General features: G+C 29.3%; 2 protein-coding genes, 1 long non-coding RNA gene and 1 other non-coding gene across 4 annotated transcripts; 3 read left to right on the forward strand and 1 right to left on the reverse strand.

Annotated features, from left to right (window-relative positions):
* Positions 1 to 2,106: 2,106 nt before the first annotated feature.
* LOC120153630 lies at positions 2,107 to 3,182 on the forward strand. The gene is made up of 2 exons (XR_005518807.1): positions 2,107 to 2,539; positions 2,827 to 3,182. It is a non-coding gene; the product is annotated as an uncharacterized LOC120153630 (long non-coding RNA).
* An 824-nt stretch (positions 3,183 to 4,006) lies between these two features.
* On the forward strand, positions 4,007 to 4,077 carry TRNAG-GCC. The gene has a single exon. It is a non-coding gene; the product is annotated as a tRNA-Gly (tRNA).
* Positions 4,078 to 6,666: 2,589 nt separating this feature from the next.
* LOC120153601 (LOB domain-containing protein 29-like) lies at positions 6,667 to 7,527 on the reverse strand. Its single transcript, XM_039165515.1, has 2 exons — positions 7,156 to 7,527; positions 6,667 to 7,071 (listed from the first exon to the last, which is right to left on the reverse strand). The coding sequence occupies exons 1-2, from the start codon at positions 7,432 to 7,434 to the stop codon at positions 6,667 to 6,669; spliced, it is 684 nt and encodes a 227-aa protein (XP_039021446.1). The 5' UTR covers positions 7,435 to 7,527.
* A 12,688-nt stretch (positions 7,528 to 20,215) lies between these two features.
* Positions 20,216 to 21,023, forward strand: LOC120153584 (ethylene-response factor C3-like). Its single transcript, XM_039165499.1, has one exon. The coding sequence runs from the start codon at positions 20,297 to 20,299 to the stop codon at positions 20,933 to 20,935; it is 639 nt and encodes a 212-aa protein (XP_039021430.1). The 5' UTR covers positions 20,216 to 20,296; the 3' UTR covers positions 20,936 to 21,023.
* Positions 21,024 to 22,634: the final 1,611 nt, after the last annotated feature.

A 22,634-nucleotide genomic window follows, 5' to 3' on the forward strand; every position in this document is an offset into this window, starting at 1 on the left:
TGAAGCTCATAATTCTATGGTGGGTCAGATCTGCCGGTGGTTGTCAATTACCAATATGTTGTGCAATTTGTAAAGAACATGCAGATGATGCAGTAGTTAAAGGTTGTAAGAAAATAGACAGTATCAAACGGTTTGTTTGTAGTAAATATAATGTTTTTCGTAAGTTCTGATGATGGAAAATAGGGTTTAACAGACCAGGAACCGAAAGTACTTCCTTTGTTGGATTTGACAGCACTTGAGCGATGGCTATTGGAGATCTACCGGAGCACTCCAATCGACCTTGTCTCTCATCTGCGATGCCATTTTTTCCCATGCCACAACGGAATGCTACTTCGCCATAAGGCCCGTATCACATGTCTTGGAAACTTGATTCTTACAGTTAAAATAACATTCTATTTTATTACTTATCAATGATAGCACTAAATATAATATTCTAAACTATAATCTAATAATTTCCCTAAAATTATTTTTATTGATTTTTATGATTATAATTATTAAATGTTAATTATAATTATTTTAATAATTAAATTTTATAAAAATAGAAATTTAAAACTATTTTATTATAAAAATTTCAAAATCATATGAACTATCATTTCTCGTAAACTATATAAGTAGGAGTGTTTAAACTTCAGTTTTAACCTAATTAATCGATTGAACCGAATTTTTTTTATTAATCAGTCGGTTAATTTTAGATTAGATCGGTTAACGTTAATGATTTTTTCAAACTTCGGTTATTGGTTAATTCAATTTGAAATCGGTTAATTAATTGAATTAACCGAAATTATTAAACATTTAATATATCATGAATATTATTTATATATTACTTAGTCTATGAGTGTTTAAATTTTGGTTTTAATCGAACTAATCAATGGAATTAACCAATAATATTTAATATATAATATATATTATTTATAAATTTCGGTTAATCCAATTAATCGACCGAATTAACTAAATTTTTTTCGTTTCAGTTAATAATTTTTGAAAAAATCGATTCGATTATTGATTAAAAAAAGAATTGAATTAATGAATTTTTGGTAATTTGGTTTGACTAGTTAAACAGACCGACCGATTGAACACTATTTACCCTGGTATATAAGTAGGTTTTTTTCAGATGAATAGAATAAAGCTATTTCCAAAGTGAAACGGTTTAGGCAAAGTCTGACATCACATTCTAAAGCAATAAAAGAAAATGATTAACAACTTTTTGACTTGCTAATCAATGATATTTAGAAAAGCATACAATCACACAAGGCATTGCCATATTAAAAAGAAACTATATATGATTGATTTCCAAGTGTGTATAATAATCTCGTTTGCATCACAAACTCCTTTATCATTGCCCCAGAAAATGCAATAAGCTTAGCTACTGAGACAGACGATTTATGAAGAAGCTCAGGACCATGTCAACAAGTTGGCGATGAAGAGACATCATCATTCATAAAGCCCCATCCAAAAGGACACTTTGTCATATATGTTCTTCCACATGCACCCCTTCCCTAATCATCTATATTTATTAATTAATTAAAATAAAACATTACAAGAATGATATATTTAATTAAATTTATTTTATTTATAATATTGAAATTAAAATCATTAATGTTATTTAAGAAATTTAAAAAAACTTGTTAGATAATTTATTGGTAGATCTATATATAAGGTTGTTTATTTATGTATATTGTTGGGGAAGAAGTGAATGATTGGGATGAGTTAGGCAGAGTATGTCAGCTTCAAGACTCTTTGAACAGGTGGTATTTTTTTTATCACCTTTTAAAATGGATCATACGATTTACTGGTATCAGCTTTGGATAACTTTAACTTGTTATGTTTTATGTTTAGTTGTTCTGGGCTTCTATTTATTGGGTTAATTATCTCCCTCTAATAAAATACAGTGATATATTATACTCATCGAATTATTTTACTTGATCCCTTATCTAAAAGTGGACGATTGAACAAAAAGGTTTTCAAATTTTAATGAATGTAAATGCTGTTTATTGGTTTAAAATCCGTGATGAAATCATATACTCTGTTCTGCTAGGTCATTGTCTTTATTTTACATGAAAGATCACTGCTTGGGAATTGGGGATATCTCATTAAAAATACAATGGAAAAGAATTATTAGCAACGATAGTTACCAAGTAGAGCATTACCTCGATTATATCTCTAAGATAGTTTTGATATCTGCCTTAATTCTGGTTGCAACAATATATTAGTTATAAAGCTCCTGATTCCTTGTTACTTACACTAGATCTGGTTTTTCCATGTCTCAGGCTCATATTTAGTATGTCTGAGCAATTTTCACAACTTAAAAACGTTTTTACAAACTTCATCAAATTCAATATCAGCCTCAGCCTCAGCCTCTCCACCCATTGCTCGAGTTGATTACTTTGATAATTCGGACAACTCTGATGATGCTTCATCAAATGGCTCAGATTTTGCATTTTGAGCTTCAGGTCTTACTTCAGCCAACAACTCTTCTCCCCCCCCCCTGCTAAAGCTCCCCATGTGCTAGTTAAGGATGCTACAACCACAGACTTTACAGGTTAAACTTTATTTCTTGATGCAAATGCAGTTTGCGCTTAGACTTAGCTTCAAATAAACAAATAGTAGATAAGACGAATTGAAAATCTTTTGTTTTAGATTAAAACCTCGCTTTTAGTGAAAAAGATTTTGCCTGGTTTAGCAAATTCATTTCGTTATATCCAATCTTTTTGGTAATAAAATTTGTTATGATTCAAAGTTATTTCATAGTTAATATTTTATGATTGGAGGATGTATCTGTAGTACACCGTATCATTCTTCTTAGTTTCGGAGACCCGTATTGTGCAGGTACTGCAGACAGTGATAAGGAGGGGGCATTTGATGACTACTTCTGATGGATCTTTGTGTTCCCGTTTCTTCATATCTATAGACGACGGATATAAACACAGTTCCAATAGCATTACAGTGTAGGCTGGTAAGACTCAAACCAAATTTATTACATACACCACATACAGGATTTGTATATAGGAGTAAGATTCGTAGGGTTCTTTAGGTCAAATAGTTAGCTAATCTTTTCGAAATGCCTTTTCCCATTAGATCTGCATTAGTTTCATTTGTATCTTCACTAACAGTCGCTATGACTCCAATTGTCTGTAACAAGGCTCGATAAGTTCTAAGACGAGTATATGTCTCGAAATTAAGTTGTCTGCATTAACCATATTATATATTTGTGAATGAATAATGAAATGAACCATATACAATTGAGATGCTTATTGTGCTTCATCATCGCAAGCATTGTGTTGGTTCATGTAGCCATCGTTAAGAGGTTGAATCTAATAGCTTTGTGGTTTGTTTCAGAACATCTGAATTTTTTTTCTTTTGTTCGGACTGCGGCTTCCTTTTTTACCAATAAAAAGAAGGGAAAATGCATTGTTAAAGAAGGTATGGAGGGGGCTGCAAAAATTGACAACCAAAGAAGCATCAGAATCTAGCATGGCATGTTACATGCTTATGTAATATGTAGGCATAGCCATTGATGTACACTTTTACTTTTCTTTTAGAGAAGATATTCTAGGTTGATATTAAGTATCCCCTTGTCTATGTAGAAAGCAAAAACAAAAGCTTAACTGCTGCAAGTGCAAGTTTTATACATTTTTTTTTGCAATAATAAAGAGTTGAAAGTATCTCTTATTATGTATGGATAAATAGCGTTTATGCTTCTTTTCTTTTTGGGCTAAAGGGTCTTAAAAGTCTTTAGTAAAACAATAGAAAAATCAATTGGGTCCTTCTGAAAAAAAGTTGTTCTAACTGGGTTCTATTTACGTATTTTACCAGTTTCTTTTTACATACTCAATCTCTTCTCAGGCACCGCCAATTATCTCAGATCATATTAGTAACAAGGCTCGATAAGTTCTAAGAAGAGTATATGTCTCTAATTGGAGTCATAGGTTAAACCAATGTTATGGTTCGCCCCATTTTACTGTTAAAATTATACAAATAAATAAATCTTACAGCTACACAAATAACAGCACCAGTGGTCTAGTGGTAGAATAGTACCCTGCCACGGTACAGACCCGGGTTCGATTCCCGGCTGGTGCATTTATTTTTTCCCGTGTTGCCTTTTGTGTGTGGCAGCGATGCCAATGAACTTTCTATCAAACCATGAATAAAATTATTCATGCCAACAATAGGGTTCTGTAATTTTATTTTGATGCTAATAATTACATAAATCAATGTTACCTTAGAACCCTTTAATCCCCTTAACATTCCCTATAAGACTACAACTCCATTGCCATTATGAGGATCCTTAAACCTCTTTATTCTTTTCATTCTACAGTCTTTTTCCATGGCACCAACATCTTCCAGAACTGGCACTGGCACCCCTTATGCAAATTTCTGAGACATTACATCTATTCATAAAGTGTTTGGTGCTAGCAATGTCTCCAAACTAATGCTTATAAAGCCCAAACAAGGATTCAAGATCCCCTTCATGGTCGCGTTGCTCATATTTTCACCTTACAGCAACAGGTTACAAGCCTTTTCATAGCTAAGTATCCACATACCATTATGCAACCATTTTCTAATCCTTGATTCCATGTGTAGGTGGAATCTCTGCAAGCCAAAGCTCAGCTAGCTTCAAATGCTACGAGTTCACCTAACATGAACTTCAACTCATGAATATGCAAGAAAATACCATGTACTACTTTCATCCCCCCCCCCACCAAGAACGATGTATATGCATCATACAAACAACTCTTCTCAAGACAACTAATTAATATTAACTTTATGATCAGCTTATAATGTTGCCATCTTTGCCTCTTTGTTTATTCATTTTTTCTTTTAATTACGACTTGGGATTCAACTCTCGTCACCCACCTTATAATTGGTGCAATTAAATTAATTACTGGGTGTTGTTTAATTAATTAATTTTATCTCTTGAAATAGCTGAAATGATAGTTTACTTGAGAGTGACTAACTTTACTTTCTGATATTTTCCCGATCGACCCACAAGTATAAAACAAATTCGTTTGATAATCTGCAAATTCATTAACCCACTTCTTTCATTGACAGTGAAAAACATTGATTTTTAAGGATAAAATTAACTTAATTTATCACGCAATCACACAGTATCTCAAAATTAAATATTTATTTCTCCTTTATATCTTTTGTTGATTAAAATTAATGAATTTAAGTTATTACTGTGATCTAAGAATCAGTCTCGTTTTTCAATTCATATTTTCCTCCATTCAGCTTTTCTTTCTTTTCCCTTTTTCTCTTTATCATCTCCATTTTGTTTTATTGCAGATATGAGCTTTTTGTTTAATAACTCTTCCGTTTTTTTAATGAAGATAGTGAATTTTTTATGCTATTGCATCACATGTTAGTATTTGTTTTTTGCAAGTTTTTTTCTTCTTCTTTGTCCAAGGTTAGATTTATCTTTGCTTCTCTAAATTGTGATTATTTCACTATCTTATTAATTTACTCCTGCTTTAGACTCTTGGGCTAGTTCTCTCATCTTTATAGTTGTTACCATCATATTATTTGATTATTATATATTATTTGATAATAATTTTTATTTGCATATTTTATTTTATCGAATTGTTTGATTATTATTTTTTTTATTAAGTTAAAGGTGATTACAAAGTAGTATATGTTTTAAGTACTCTCAATCATTTGACAATGAACGCTCAATCACTCTTACAGTCACTGTTGCTCGAACATGTGACTTCTAAAAATAACTACAATTCTTTTAACTACTGAGATAAGTTGATTTAAGTTGTTTGGTTAAATTTTTAACACTATCTTTTATATGATTCTATTGTATGAAATGAACAAATTATATTTAAAAGAATATAAATCAAGCTGGTTGAATTTTAGTTGGCTCGCACTAGTTGGAGGTGGAAATTTTAAGTTCAAATGTCCTTAAATTGAAGATGTGAAAAACTGTCTATCATATCAACTGTAAATTTGTATAAATATATATTATATAAAATGTTCTATTTCTTTTATATCATAAATGCAAACATAATTTAGTTTAGAATTAAAAATATATAAAATATGATTAAAAACCCTTCAACACATGTTGTGGTGGCAAGCAAAAATGGTGGATCAGCGCCAAAGTTAGGTTCCTAGGGATCATAATCCTGCATATTTTAATTAAAAATCTTGGATTAAATATAATTTTTTTATTCTGAAAATAGCATTTTAGTTAACCTTAATTCAATGGTACCAATAAATATCCAATAACCTGCTCCAAAGCTGCAAAATGTTGAGTGCATATTTTAATAACAATGTTTATGAAGGGATCGAAAGTGGGTTGAAAAGGAGGCAGTTAACCGTAATTTAGTATGTCCATAGCCTCAGAATTTGCTCAACCACAACCGGTTTTGTCAGAGAGAAGAAATACACTTATTATTCTACCAAAATCCAATATCATGAAAGGTTACACTGGAGAAGAAGGATTTTAGGGTTTCTGAACGTTGTATCGACATTAATTTTTTAGGGTTTTTAATCATGGATTTAAATAATGATTCGTTAATCATAATAGCGGTATCAATGTTATTCGAAACTGTTATTGCATGATTATGTTAACTGCATTGATTGCAATAGCATATGTTATGTTCGTAATCGCAAAACGTAACTTAACGAAAACAAAAGTGCATGTATGATGTGTTTTAAAATATGAAGTCATGAATGGTGAGCATAGCCAAAGGCAATGGGTTGAAGGTTATCGGCATCCTCGAAACTCCATTGTCCAAATGAAGACATGGAACAAGGAGCCTCCCCGTCAAAAGCAGTAAACGAGGATCGATCCGATGAACTTTCATAGTTCCCTAAAGAAGTCGGATCCAAAAACCTATTCTCACAGTACGAATATGCGGTGGAATGATTCGGGTGACTCGGGTTAAAGTTCGATTGTGCCATGGTTGAATCATGTGGATGAAACCAGCTTTGAACATCATCATGTAGCTGCTGAGAAGGAAGATTTCCATAGTTGTTTTCATTAGGGTTTGCAGTAACAGAGCCATTAAAAGTACTGCTCTGAGCTGCTTGTTCCTTGAGAGAAGCAAGCTGTGCTTGTAGATTGACAACCTGTAGGAAATGATTGATTAGATCTCTCTATCTGGAACTCAAATTAGGGTTTCACATGAAACAAAGCCAAGGCAAAAAAAAAACCTGTTGTTGGAGGGCAAAGATATGAGAAACGCAGCCATAAATGGGGTCTTGAAGCCTAGCTTGAGCTTCATAGGAGATAGTGACGGCAGCTTCAGAACGTTCACTGACGGGGAGGTGAGCAAGGAGCTTAGAGACATTGCTTGCACCAAAAACCTTGTGGATGGAAGCAAAATGGGCAGCACCTTGTTCACGGCAGAAATAAGGCGCAAAAACACAGCCTTTAACGCATTTTCTTCTCAGGAACTTGCAGGCACCACAAGGGGAACCAGAACCAGTCATATTGATCTCTTCTTTTATGGGGTACTTTTAGTGGTAGAGAGAGAGAAGACGTTTTGAGGTAAGCATTATCAGCAAAAAGGGGATTATAAACACTGGAGGAAGATGGAGGTGGAACATTTAATAACGACAACTGGTCCCCTTATTGGCCTACAGATGTCATATTTTCATTACTATTATTCTTTTTCCTTTTCATCTTTGCGCATTGCTCTCTCGTTCTAGTTTATTAATTGTTCTCTCAAATCATATTCCATTTCGTTTCTTTCATCCTTATACGACAAAAGTGCTGGCATGTAACCATTTCCTTTTTGTTTCATGTTTAATTATATATTCTATTTACTACCACTTCTTTCCCATATATATACAATACATGTATGTGTATCAATGAGAGTGATAACCGCAATTAGGGATGGATTGAGAGGTAGTCCGATGATTGTTTTATAAAAAAATAATTTTTTTTATGTTTTAAATATTCTATAATATTTTTATTAATAATTTATTTTTATTTTTATTTTTATAAATTTTATAAATTTATCTTTCATAAAACATTATAAAATCTAACTTCAACTACTTCATGAATTCAAAGCCTTTTATGTTCTTGGTAATTTATATTGCTGACCCTATTTCATGTATTTATAGCCTTCTGTTAATAAATGTAGATATTTTTTCTTATTGGTGTCTTGGATTGAGTTGGTCTTGATACATATACAAGGGAGTTGTGTAACACCCTTAACTCGTATACATCTCGATGTACGAGTTAAATATGTCACATCAACTTAAAATTTTTTTATTTTAAATAAATTTATATATTTTTTGATACTTTATTTATTTGTTCTCACCTTTAGTATTACTGTCTCACTAAGTTATACTTAGCGCGTGATGATTTTCATGCGTATGGTCTGATTTAGATACAGACGTTTTACTATGAGCTTTCCAAACATCATGTGCATATCATCTATAATACCAGTATCAGTAAGACATCATTGAAGTTTCTTTTGACTAGTAGTGACATTTATAATTATGTCAGTAGTTTCTATTTATCGTATTTATTTTAAATAATTTGTAATAGTAAACTAGAACTATTTTAGTTTATTTTACTTAGTTTAGTTTTATCAATATCTTTGCATGAAAATATTACATTACATTATTATGTTTTTAAAAGATTTCACGAAAAGACATGGTTTAGGAAAATTACTGATTAACAAATGAATTTATTTTTCTGTGATAAAGAAATAAATTATAGTTGATATATACTTTAAAATATATTTCTAAAGTTAGAATAAGATTGTTTTTAAAAAGCTCACTGTATGTTATATGGAGAGTCATGGGTACAATTGGCATGCCATGAGGTGGAGTGATTATTTGTTCTGATTCTCATATACTGTGGTGTACCAGAGTGTACACTAGTATATATATTCTGATCTGAATGCACTTTGTGTGCATATTGTTATTTCTGATATGATAGCACTATGTCTGCTTATCTGTTTTGATTCTGATGATGGCACTGAGATCTGTATTGCGCACACAAATAAGCACACACAGTGCTATCATATCGGAAATAACAATATGCACACAAAGTGCATTCAAATCAGAATATATATACTAGTGTACACTCTGGTACACCACAATATATGAGAATCAAAACAAATAATCACTCCACCTCATGGCATGCCAATTGTACCTATGACTCTCCATATAACATACAATGAGCTTTTTAGTTTATTTCGTAATCATTTGATAAAAATCATATCAGAATCAGAAATATAATTAATTCACATTCGTAAAATGTGACATTGGCATTTCATACCCAAAATCATTCATAAAACTTATTAAAATATTATGGATATAATTCTATAATCAAAACATAATTCATATATTTGAAATAAACAAGGTGAGGTTGACTTATCGCAAGTCGTCCTCAATCAAAATAATAAAATAAATAAATTACACTCACTTTTGCCTCACTACAGAAATTTTATACAATAGTCATAGTCACGAGCTTTTTCCTTTCCTTTCGGATCATTCGAATTTCTAGATTTATCGTAGTCTAACAATACCAAATTATAACACAAAATGTTCGAACTACATATTAGTATTGTACTAGCATAAGCTGATTTTAACATTCGAAAATATATAAAAATCTAAATTAAATCGATATCAACTAAATCACATTTCCATTATAATTTCCAACTTCTCAAAAATACTCTTCCAAATTCATGAATATTTAATTTTCATTTTTAACCCTTCATCTTTGCTAAATTACACAAATAAGCCATAAATTGTGAATTCTTTTTAGAATTCACCTCAACCTTTCCATTTAATTCATAATGGTCCTTCACCATTATGATCATTGTATATTAATTACTAAAATTTCAGCACTTGAATAAAATACCCAAATCAAATCTTCAATATTCAAAACATTATAAATTTCAACCCAAACTTTCCTAAACTTTCGATTTTCAACATTTAACTTTATAAATTTGTAATTCAACCTCAACTCAATATTTAATTCAAAATTCAGCATACTAATAAATTTTTCAGCATCCAATAATTTACTCAAATAATACTTCTACATTTAAGAACTTGCAAACAAGTCCCCAATATTTACAAGACCCTTCGAATTCCACCATCTAACCATTAAAATAAATTCTTTTAGAATTCTTCTCAACATTTCCAATTTATTCAAAATGGTCTCTTTCCATTAAAATTCAATTCCAAGAATCCAAAAATATACTCAAACATTTAAACATTACTCTTCAGCTTCTAATCCATTTCCACTTAAATTCTAAAATTTCCATATTCAATATTCAGACAACTCGCACTACCTTTAAAGAATCAATATTCTGTATTGATATACACACTGGAATTTAATTCTGTTTCTTCCGTTGAAAACTAGACTCGAATACGAATCTATCCATAAAAAATAACTCCTTCTAATTCATTTTGTACAATTTATGGTGAATTTTCAAATTTAACTGACAGAATCTGTTGCCCCGTTTTTTCTGACATTTTCTCGGTTAAAAATTCATATATTTTTGTATTTACCTTGAAATTAATCCCCGTTTGTTTTAAACAAAACTATATTCACATACGAACACAAATATATAAAAATCACCTCCAAATAATTTTTATATAATTTCTGGTGAATTTTCAAACTCATTGTCAGATTCAAAATCTAAACTGTTTTTCATTAATTTGCATCCTTAGGTTCTTCATAAATTCTTACAACACTTCTAATATCAAGAATCGATCTTTAATCATAAAAAATCTCACTTCCCCTTCATCAATATATTACCAACTTGAGCATGAAACATGAAGTTTTTTATGCCAAATGAAAGAGAATTTCATGTAGGTTATATTATCCTAAATAACCTAACTTAAAATCCTAGTAAAAATTGACCAAAAACTAGAAAAACTTGGTTACCTTGGCTATGGAGTTTCGTCCAGTTTCTGGAGAAAAGAAGAGTGTTTCACGAGAATTCTAAAAAATCTTCAATTATTAACTTTTAAAACTATTCATTGATGATTTTTTATTATTTTGGGCCAAATACCAAAACTACCCTTAATGAATTCCAAAAATTACACCCATGCCACTCCTTCATCTCTATTTTAATAGTATTAAAAAGCAGTAAAATACTCCTCTCTCAAAATTTCTTTTTGACCCTCCAATTTTTCTCAAATTTCATTTTAGTCACTTAATTACACTATTTAAATTTATAGTGCAATTCTCACCAAATTACACTAATCCAACTTAAATTCCACTAATTAAAAATATATATACAAATTTTCCAACCCAAGTCTACCTTCCTTCAAATTTTTGTAATCTTCCGATTCGATCCGGTTATTCGAATAATATACCGATCTTTGTCCTTTAATAAACTTGTATGCAAACTCCATATCAAAAATTCTGAAACCCACTAAACTAATTGTCTTGAGCTAAACTACCAATTCACAAATCCAACAATTTAACTTTTGAAAATTTACATTTTTAATCCTTAAACTTTTACAACTTTACACTTTAGTCTCTAAACTTTAAAAATTACATTTCAGTCACCATTTCAAATTTTGGGATATTACAAGTTGTTAGTAAAACTTTCTTTTAATAATCTGATATGATTATAAAGTAATATTTATTCATACTTTTTCTTAATTATTAACAACATACATCCTATACACACAGTTATTCTAACCATAACTTTAAAGAGGAACAATAATCTTTTTAACCATTAAAAGTCATTTGATGAATTTAATAAACCTCGATTTGTACGAGAGAACAGATGTCAAATTTATTGTCCAAATCTTAGGCAAATAAATATGTTTATATTGGCAGTTTAACTTAACCTTGATATTTAACATGTGGAACGGTGATTACTTTTAGTTATAGGGTTATTTCATTAATCGAGGTCTAAAATTTGCAGATAGAGGATGCATGCGTGGCTCATTATTAGGCAAATCAAAGGAATTGGTAGCTGAGCCCTCGTGAAGCACATAATATATACGGCCCAATTAAATAATAATACCTTAGGATTAAATTAATTGTCTCATTTGGATAACTTGAGAGATTTGATAAGAGGTCCCAGCCCTATTGTATTGCTATTCAAGGTATGAACATGCAATCTATATGGTTGAAAATAATGCCCATCCTTCTTCCTTGATTTACTATATGTAATCCACCTGAAAGTGAACTTCAAAATAAATAATTAAGCAAATCCCTATGATTACAATAAATTGTTAGGTTAAAATCATACGTTATTTACATTTAATTTTAAAATTTTATAGGTTTACGCTAGGTCGAAATTATTTTTATTTTAACTCAAAATACTTAATTCTATTATTATACTTTTAGATCATTTTGAATTATAATAATTATATTTTGAGTTATTTTGAGTTCGAATTTATTTGACTTATGCAAATTCATAATTTTAGGTTGAACGTGTCTAACTTCTTATTTTTTTTAATAATCAAATTAAGTGATTCAATTTTGTTTTCTCAAATTAATTGGATCAAATTTTTGGTAAAGGTTTAACAGATTAAATATGTGATTTTTATATAAATAAAATACATCAATAATCAAACAAACAAAGCTGTATTGTAAATGTAGCCCATGATTAGACATTATTAAAAGTGGTGATTAAGAAAAATATATTGTAAATGTCAGACATTAAATGGTGGATTACTAGTTAATGCTGATCAAAGTACAGATAATCAAAGTGCAGAAAGGGAACAAATTATAAAGGAAATATATTACAGAGAAAAACAGAAAATATTCCAAAGATGAATGGAAACAAACGCTTGAGATGAAGGAATTAATTGGAGAAAAGAAAGGAGGGTGTTACTGTTAAGCATACTTAATAGTACTAATTTGATTAGTTTAATCGTGGCAGGTAGGCCAGGGCTTGTCCACCAATACATAATATTTATCATAATTAATTAGTCTTTAATAATAGGTATAGTATAATTATTTATATATTAGTGATGGAGCTTTTCATAATTCTAAATAGTCTTAATTAATTATTATGTATTTTATTTATTTAAATATAATTAATGTCAGGTAACTATAGATTAAAGTCGTTTAAAATGTTAAAAACCTCCATACATTGATAAAGAAATGATACATTTATACTATTTAAAAGAAAATGAATTTTTGTTATCCCTTGAGGCTTCGGTTTTAAGTACTGCTTATGTAGTAATAATATAAGCGTTCATTGTCAAAGAATTAAGAATCTTCGAATATATAATACGTTGTATTCACCTCATATTCATATATATATATAGAGAGAGAGTTGTACACGCTTAAAAAATGATTATTGTTGACTTTTATGTTTTAATCACCTATATCATATATTTCAAGTTTTGAGTAAATTAAACATATCTAATTATTTATTGTATATAAAGAAATTTCAACTGTTAAATATATATTAATAAAGACATTATATTAGATCAATATAAAAATGTAGGATTGTTTCAAAAATTTACATGCATAAAACATATAATTATATTGTAAAACTCAATGAATATTAGTCGTAGAAATTTTTTTAAATTGTGTAAAAGACAATTTTATATTAGTTTAAATAGATAATATATATATGTGTATGAGAGAGAAATTCATTTATATTAATATAAAATTAAGTTTATCATGTACGTCAAGTTTCGAGTAAACTAATAATATAAAATTATTTATTTTATGTAAGAATTTAACGTATATATTAACAAAAACATTACATCGGATCGAGATATGAGATGATAGAAATATCATATTATTTCAAAATTTTACATGCATAGAAAGTATAATTATATTGATAAATTTAATGATCAGATAATTAAAAATGAAAATTATTTAAATTTATATTAATATAAATAGATCCTTCCATTTATATTTCTATATTTTATGTTTTTAATATATATAAATATATATCTGATCATACCATAGCTAGGCAGGCACTAACATGTTATAGATATTGCCCAATTGTTCACCTTCGGCCCCACAAGCCGACCCCTAATCATAATTATTCTGCCATCCCAACTTCACCTTGTCTCAAATATATATACTAATAATTTATATATGAAAAATAAAGCTTGTTTTTAGTTACAATAAAACTTTTGAATTAAGTTATCCAGTTACATGAAAACTATAGATATATTCAAGCAAAGACGAACATATGATTTCATATTAACGGAAGTGAACTAATAAAATTTGAAGGGAAGACGAACTTATAAAATTTTAAAGGAGATGAAAACATATTTTCAATAGAAAATACAAAAAAAATTAAAATTTTCATAGAACGACCGCTTCCCTTCATTTTATCTCTGATTCAAAGGTTGATAGTTTTAGTTTGTGGCAAATGCATTAAATTTTAAAGGAGAGCGATTATATATCTATTATTTTTTTTAAAATTAATTTTTTGTATAATAAAGAAGAAAAACAAAAGGAAATTTGTATATCCAACTTTTTATACTTTTACTTTTTATACTTTTCTGTTATTGGTATTTATGAATGATTAGAACTGGGCTTGATATCGTTGTCTTCTGTGTATCATTCTCGTCATGTTTCCTCTGTATAAATTTAGCCGGGTCTTATGTTTCTGTCTATATACAGAGATTCTTTCGCAGGGATTATTTTGCAGGGATTACTCCCCATTACAGAAGCACATATGGTATTAATGACTGCATATGAATACTGTTTAGCTATGTATTTATATAATTATTTATACATGCATTGCATTTTATCTATATTTTTAATTTTTTGACTGCCGGAGGTCTTTCACGGAAGCTATTCTCAACTTGACGTTGGGGGCAGCCTACTACCCTACCTCCCCCTTACCCCATACATATGGGAATTGGGTTTTGTTGTTGTTGTTGTTGTAAATGATTAATATTTATAAGGAGACCGGAAAATATATTAGGTTGAATTATTTTTCCATTGAAAGCCCCGTCATTATTTTTATCAGAAATAGTAAATGAATTAAATCATAAAATTAAAGTATAAAAAATCATTTAATGTACTAATCAATAACATTAATAAAGCAGATACCAAACTGTATGAAATTAAAATATGGAAAATAAATTTCGAACTTAACATAATAGAGATATCAAATCTATAATTGGACCGATTTCATTAATAAATTTGAGTCCCATAAACAACCCATATTCCAAAAGATGCAATAGGATGAAGAATGATCGACACAACTTTGAAGTGTCTTTTAGCAAAATGAATGTTTATTATCATTTTGAACATGTAATCACATGATCTTAAGTGGGATTACAATGTCTTTAAGCCTTTAAGAGATGTATATTATTATTAATTAGAACAATAATCAGCTTTAAAGCCATCCAAACTTCTAATTTCTCTTTAAAAATTAAAAGCCCCCTTAACTTAATGTACAAATTAAAATATTATTACACGTATATTTTCATATATCTATATTAACATTCTAATTTGAAAAAACACCATTTAATTATTAAAAAATAATATTAATAATTTTTATATAATATATAAACTATCTAAACTTATGTTTACTCGATTTATAATTAGATGATTCATTTGAAATATATTCTTCTATAGAAGCTGCTAATTTCATTAAAAAGAGAAAATATCTAGAATTACAATGAAGACTTACAACTATAATCGTAAATTAAACACATAATTAAAATATTTCCTTATAATCATTGTCATAATAACCTGGTCACTTGAGATCATACATAGACTACAAAAGGAAAAGATTGAAAACCCAACAAAAAAACACAAACAAAATATAGATACGAACAAATATAATTGAAAGACCAAATTGCGTATCCAAATATAATCTGAGGGTTCAAAGTATGAAAGATCAACATGATAAAAAATAAGCGATATCTTGATCAATCAAGAGGATGTCAAATCTAACCATGAGAAAAAGTAAACAAAAAAATAATCAAATGACTGATGAAGAAGATCAAAGACATATTAAAAGACAAAAAAGTGCAATATATACAGGAAAAAACGTGATATAAAGACAAAGTTATTAAAGCTAAAAAGGTAAAAAAAACAAAAATATAATAAAAAAATAAAGAATATCAACGACTAATACAAAGGATGACACCATTGTTTGAAGTACATTTAAATATAAATCCATATGTCATTTACAATGATACCAATCAAAATAAAATTATATCACTATTAACAATTATTTTTAATTTAAGAAGATAATGCATTAAACATAAAAGATGTACAGCAAATAAAAATAAAGACAATAATAGTATATATTATGATTGGGGGCACTTGGGGTGGGACAAAGGCAAATGAATATACAAGGAAATGAATGAGGAGTTAAAGAGATGCCTCGTGGATGTATGTCTGGAACATATCTACACATACACATTCATCCGTACCTTTCATCTACTTTTTCTTTTTAAACTAATTATTTATTTACTTTTTACATTTATTTATTATTAGCATCTCCATCCAAATCTTGATCTTAGATGTTTGCCTCGTTCTTTTATTAATTATTTTAATAATTAAAAGTCCTTATATATATTGTAATTAAAATTTATTAAATGATTTTAATAATTAAAAGAGAAGTTATTTGTTTAAGATCATATGTTTGAGTAACTGTATTTATAAGATATGTATACACTATTAATGTTTATAAACATTATAAACAAATCATATATTATAATAATTTTGGAATATATATATATGTGAATATATTTAACCAAAGATTTAACCGTATCAAAGAAGGGTCGGGTGAATTAATTATCCGTGAGGGGGAAAAAAACAAAATCGGAAGATGAGGAGAAAAAAACCCTTAAAATAAATCCATGCTTTCCCTGACGACAGCTTTAATGAATCTGAAATTAAAATGAATGAACGATTTAATTTGTTGGTGCAAACCAATCAGTTGGTACAGATTAATGGAATCTTTGATAACGCATGTCTGTCACCTTCAAAAGTACAATGGAGAATGTTAAACAGCTGCTTCAACTTCAAACCCGACAATTATGTTTTAAAAATCATTATGTAATAAATATTTCTGCTATTGTTTTATGGATAAATTACGTGAATAATTTCTTTTGTTTAGAGTCTGTATGATTTTGGTCACCAATTTAAAAATGAAGGATAAATGATTCTTAATATTATCAATCTGTCTGCTTTAAGCCCCTTCACCATTAACCCTTAATGAATATGTGACATAGCCGAGGGACTAAAATCGAATGGAAGTTAACGATTAAAGGACTAAAATCGAATGAATCGGTAATGTTAGGGACTAAAATCAAAGAGATCGATAACAATAGGGACTATGTACCCTTAATTTTTAAATTGATGACCAAAGTCGGTCAGACCAAAAATAAAGTGGACTATTCACCTATTTTACCTTTGTTTTATACTCTGCTTAAGTATTTAATTTAAGGGTAAACTACAGATTTGGTCACTTTCATTTGAATTTTATAAACTTATGGTCACTAGATTCAAAAAACATAAGATTTTGTCACTTTCGTTTCATTTTAATTAATACGTGGCCACTAAGACGTTGAATGTTGTTAGTTTGATGATGTGACATATTCGTAAAATGATTTAATTTTTATTTTAACCCCCAAACTTTAGATAAAATACTACTTATGGTCACTATGATTTTCGAGTGGCGCTTTGCTCCAATTCATTGAAGTTTTTATATATCAAGTATAATATTATATAACACTATGTAAAATTATTTTAATTTTACACAAATTTAAGATCTTTTATTGTTAATTTCAATTTTCTATTTTCACATATATATATATATATATATATATATATAACAAATTTAAAATTAAAAAAAAGTTTTACACTTATATAAATGAATCCTAACCCTATGTAATGATAATCTTTTATAATCATTCCCGAGTAACAAGTTGTTAAAGTAAAAAATTGAAACCCTAAATGTTGAAATTAAGACTAGTTGATCATCTCTAGAGACCCAAGAACCGAGTGAGGTTTGTTTTGTAGGGTTTGAAGAAGGGCATGTTTTAGTTAATGGGCAATTCAAATTACACATTGGCTAGAAATCTAGGGTTTGTTAATTTCAATTGTATATCTTAAACATCTGAATTTGGCCTATAGTCTCTCATCAAAATAGCAAGAATCCTAACAAAATCCATCACTATAAATAAATATATACAATGCGATCAACTTTCATACAATAAATTATCTTCAATATCTATTAACTTTCACTGAATTAGATCACTTATTCAATTTCGAATAAAGATTTCCCAGAAAATAGGGGCCGATAGCATCATGAATAGTCCTTTCTTAAGAGGCCAATGCCCAGAAAATAATAAAAAGAAGGAAAGAAATGGTAGTGAATTAGCCGGAAAAACTACTGCCACTACCCTTCACGCAAAGGAAGAGTATAACCGCCGACTATGAAAGAAAGAAAAAACTGCAACAGAGCAATAATGTGGGAAAAAAATTACTTTGAATACGTGTACTTTATATAAATATCTCAACTCCTACCTTACGAGCAGCTCTAGTGGATTTGCAGGGGCTTGCCCTCTGGATTGGTAAATGTTCAGTTAGTCCCTAAAATTGTAAAATTTTCAGTTATTAAAATGATAATTTTGTTCTTTGCCCCTTAGTTTAATAAAATTATTATTTTACTTCTTTTAAAACTTTTCAATTAATAAAATTACATTTAGTCTCTCAAAAATTTATATTTCAATCTCGACCATTATTTTCTAGCTGCATTCGTGTCCTACCTTATCAGCATTTCTTACTTCGCCTCTTTCCATAGACAACCCAGACTGGAAAGTTGGCATCTTCAATAGATTGCTTTGATAAGGTCCATTTAGCTAAGTTAAATATTTAATTAGATGGAAGTTGATGTTAAACTAATATGAAAAGTTTGGGTAAATAAATAAATTAGTCCTCAACGATTACCCATCTTCCAATAATTTATTTGTATATTCCAATAGGAGTTAAGCATAAACCTTTGATTGGTCCCCGGGGTAGACTGTAAAGTAATATTGGAAAATATCAAAAGATTTAAGGGTATAACCAGTCGTTGTCAAGGGCCAATAAGAAGAAGAAGAAGAAGATAATGGATTAAAAATATTATAATGTATCATATAGGAACTGACCACGTACGATGAATCCTAGAGTTGGGTAAATTTATAACGTGAATGTTTTCTTTTGAAGGCCTAATTCGCCACCAAGCACTTGTTTATAAGCAAGTGTCAGGGTTTTGGATTAAAAATGAATTATTACAATTTTACTGTTCATATCAACTTTTGAAGATAATTAGAAATAGATTGAGGGCTTAACAGAACGCTTGTTTCTTAAAAAAATTTAAATTTTTATATGTTTTAGATACTTTCTTTATATTCTTTTATTTATAATTTATTTTCATTCCTTAAAATTTTATAAGTTCATTACTCGTATAAAATCATGAACATATCTCTAAGGTAATCATACGAATTGTTTTGGATAAAAAATATTAATCATTTGAAAAAGAAATTGAACCTAGCTAGTTTGAAATATGAATATATGATCATGATAGGTAAGTTAGGCAGTCCGAATGTAGACAATATTCTTGCATTAAACATACGGAAAGCACGCCCCTTGCCACTATTAACTCTAGTCCTTTCTTGCATGAATGACATTTGTTCTTTATTTCTTTCTTTGGAAAATTAACTAAATACTACACATGAGTACTTGTCCTTTCAAATGTCGTTTAGATCGTTTTCAAAGTTGTTTTTTTTTTACATAAATTAGAGCTGGAGGCTTGTCTAAGCTTTTCCACCTTATTTAAACACTTTGATGTATTAATTATTTAATTATTTGTACTATTCATTTATTTATTAACGAAACTTGGAAATTTTTTACACTAATGATTATAGAAAGACAAGTTCAATTATTTTTAGTAAAAAAATCTAATTGCATACTCTAAGTTTCAGACTCGAGATCTGTTTAAACGATATTAAACTGTTTATCACTTGAACCAATTTATTGGTAAATTATTAGTTATGTTGGTGTCATATGTTAATTGATAAATAATTAATATTTAATTTAATAATATCTAAAACTATCAAACTTAAAAAAAAACTAATATATTAAACTAAAAAATATTAAACAACTAAAATAAAAACATTATATAATTTAAATACTTATCTTACATTTAAATATCTGCATAAGGATTCCATTAAAAGAAAAATACTAATCGTTGGTGGCAAATTTATTTGTATTCGTCATTTCAAGTCTTATCCAGTAAACTTTTCAAAATTTATCGTGCTCGTATATATAGAGGGTTAGGTAGTTGAAATGTTCCAAGACCAAATCATAGTTCGTCAGCAGTTGCCACTGAGACAACAAACAGAACAACCTCCGAAAATATCCCCACAGTTTAACCCAATTATGGACGAATCTTCTTTCTTTCAATACTCAACTACACCGGAAATCTCCCCTGAATCGTCGTTTTGCTCGCCGGGGCCGTACAATCCTGCTTTCTTCAACTTCAATAACGCAGAGGACCTGCTTTGGATGGATTTATTGGCTGGAGGCAAACCCGAACCCGAAGAAGTTACTTCGGATGCCAAACGGGATGAGCTTGAACTTGAATCCGAACCCGAAAAGAGTTACAGAGGGGTAAGGAGGAGGCCGTGGGGGAAATTCGCAGCAGAAATCAGGGATTCAACTAGAAACGGTGTGAGGGTGTGGCTAGGGACATTCGACAGCACCGAAGCAGCCGCTTTAGCTTACGATCAAGCGGCGTTCGCGATGAGAGGGCCATTGGCTACACTCAATTTCCCAATCCAAGTGGTGAAGGAATCGCATGAGGAAATAAAGTATGAATGCGAGGAGGGTTGCTCCCCTGTTATGGCTTTGAAGAAGGGGCATTACTTAAGGAGAAGGTCGACGAAGAACACGAAAAGCAAACGAAACGAGGTGGTCGGAAAACAACTACAACAACAGAACTTGGTTGTGTTCGAGGATTTAGGAGCTGATTACTTGGAGCAGCTTTTAAGTTCATGTGAAAGTTCGGGTCCTAGGTAAAATGCGTTGACGACGAGGAGTCGGGGTTTTTAATCTTTTTGATTGCATGTATTTTTTTTCTTTTTCTTGATTTCATTGAATCTTGGAGCTGTCCCATTTTTTCTTGGAGGTTAATCTTTTTATATAGTTTTGATTTTTCTTTTTCCTGTAAATTTGAAACTTGAAAACGTGAAAAATACCTTTGATGATTTTTATCACTATGATTTATAAGTCTTCCTTTAATTATTTCCAAACATATATTTTTATTAAATCTATGTAAAATTAAAAATATTTTACATCGTGTTGTTTTCACTTTTTTATTTTTTTCCTTGTATGTTTTAGCGAATGCTAACATATTTTTTTTATCATTATGCATATAAACCTCAAAAAAAAAAATGTATTATGTTCTCTGAATTAATAATTGCCATAGATCCAAATTTGATTCAAAAATTAAATTTCTCAACTCGCATTTGATTTCACGTAAATTTAGGAGAGTTTCACCCCATCTAAAATTTGACTCAATTTTAAGGTTAAATCATTGAATCTCAATACAATTATGCTAGTTTATGTAGTTTTGCACCTAATAAAACTTTAAATTTAGAGAATTAAGGGTATTTTTTCATAAGTTATAAAAGTAATTTACATTAAAATACTTCATATATAAAATTGAGATAAAAAATACATATGATCATATCAGTATTAATATATCATAATTTATTAAAATTTCGTAATTAAACGTGTTTGGATGAGAATAATATTTGGATGGGTGATTTCCCAGGAAGTCATCATGTTGTATAATTCATTAGGTGATATCAATCTTAAAAGGGAATGCTATTTTTCTTTAAAGTCTCGAATTCGAACAATTTTATTTGTTTGAAGTTGTAAAATTGAGATATACACAAACCAACAATCTCAGTGATAAATAAATTGTTTTTATTTCTTGAGATTATGAATTCAAACATCATTGATTTCATGAGTGTGAGCATTTAATTTCAAATAATTGAGAGTTATCTTTGAACATATATTGACTTGTACTTACCTTATATTAGTCAACAAAATTGAGATGAAAACTATTTTATATAAGACTTAATAGAGAAATAAATGAATAAACAATGTCTCAAAAAATGTTTTGGTGCCTAAATAAATTTTTTTTAAAATTAGATGCCTAACATTTTTTCAAATATATTTTTAGGTGTTTACCGTTATATTTTTTAATTTTTAATAATAAAAAATATTTTTTAAAAACTTAAAAAATATTTTATTTGTAAAAAAAACCCAAACTTTTAATGAAAATATTAAAAAACTCTATAAAAAAATCTCATTTCAACCCCAATTATCAACTGTTGTCGGCCATCTTCTACCACCATCATCGTCGAATAGTTGACTTTTGATCAAAATTGTACGGTGGTTCGAATGGTAGTAGTGGTGTGACTTATGGACATTGAGATAAATCGGAATCGACAAAAAACAGTGACAGTGACTTAAAATCCAATGAACCTTTAAACGTTTCTCTACGGAAAACGGTGGTACTTTACGATGAAAGGTCAACGGGGATTTGATCGGAGGTCGATGTCAATGCCAATAAAAGTAGAGGTGACGATCACGGATGGCCAGCTGACGACCATGGAAAGGGGAAGGGGGAAAAGAGGGACGTGGGTTGTTTGGTTTTTTTTTAATAAAAGTATTTTTTATTTAATTTTTTTAAATAAATTATCAATTT

Source organism: Hibiscus syriacus, unplaced genomic scaffold (genome assembly GCF_006381635.1).
Source record: "Hibiscus syriacus cultivar Baekdansim isolate YM2019G1 unplaced genomic scaffold, ASM638163v2 tig00111101_pilon, whole genome shotgun sequence".
Taxonomy (NCBI): Eukaryota; Viridiplantae; Streptophyta; class Magnoliopsida; order Malvales; family Malvaceae; genus Hibiscus; species Hibiscus syriacus.

Coding starts and splice junctions, on each gene's coding strand:
- LOC120153601 (XM_039165515.1), bottom strand. CDS start 7,434: ATGACTGGTTCTGGTTCCCCTTGTGGTGCCTGCAAGTTCCTGAGAAGA. Junction 7,072..7,155: donor TCTTTGCCCTCCAACAACAG/GTTTTTTTTTTG, acceptor CATTTCCTACAG/GTTGTCAATCTACAAGCACA.
- LOC120153584 (XM_039165499.1), top strand. CDS start 20,297: ATGGACGAATCTTCTTTCTTTCAATACTCAACTACACCGGAAATCTCC.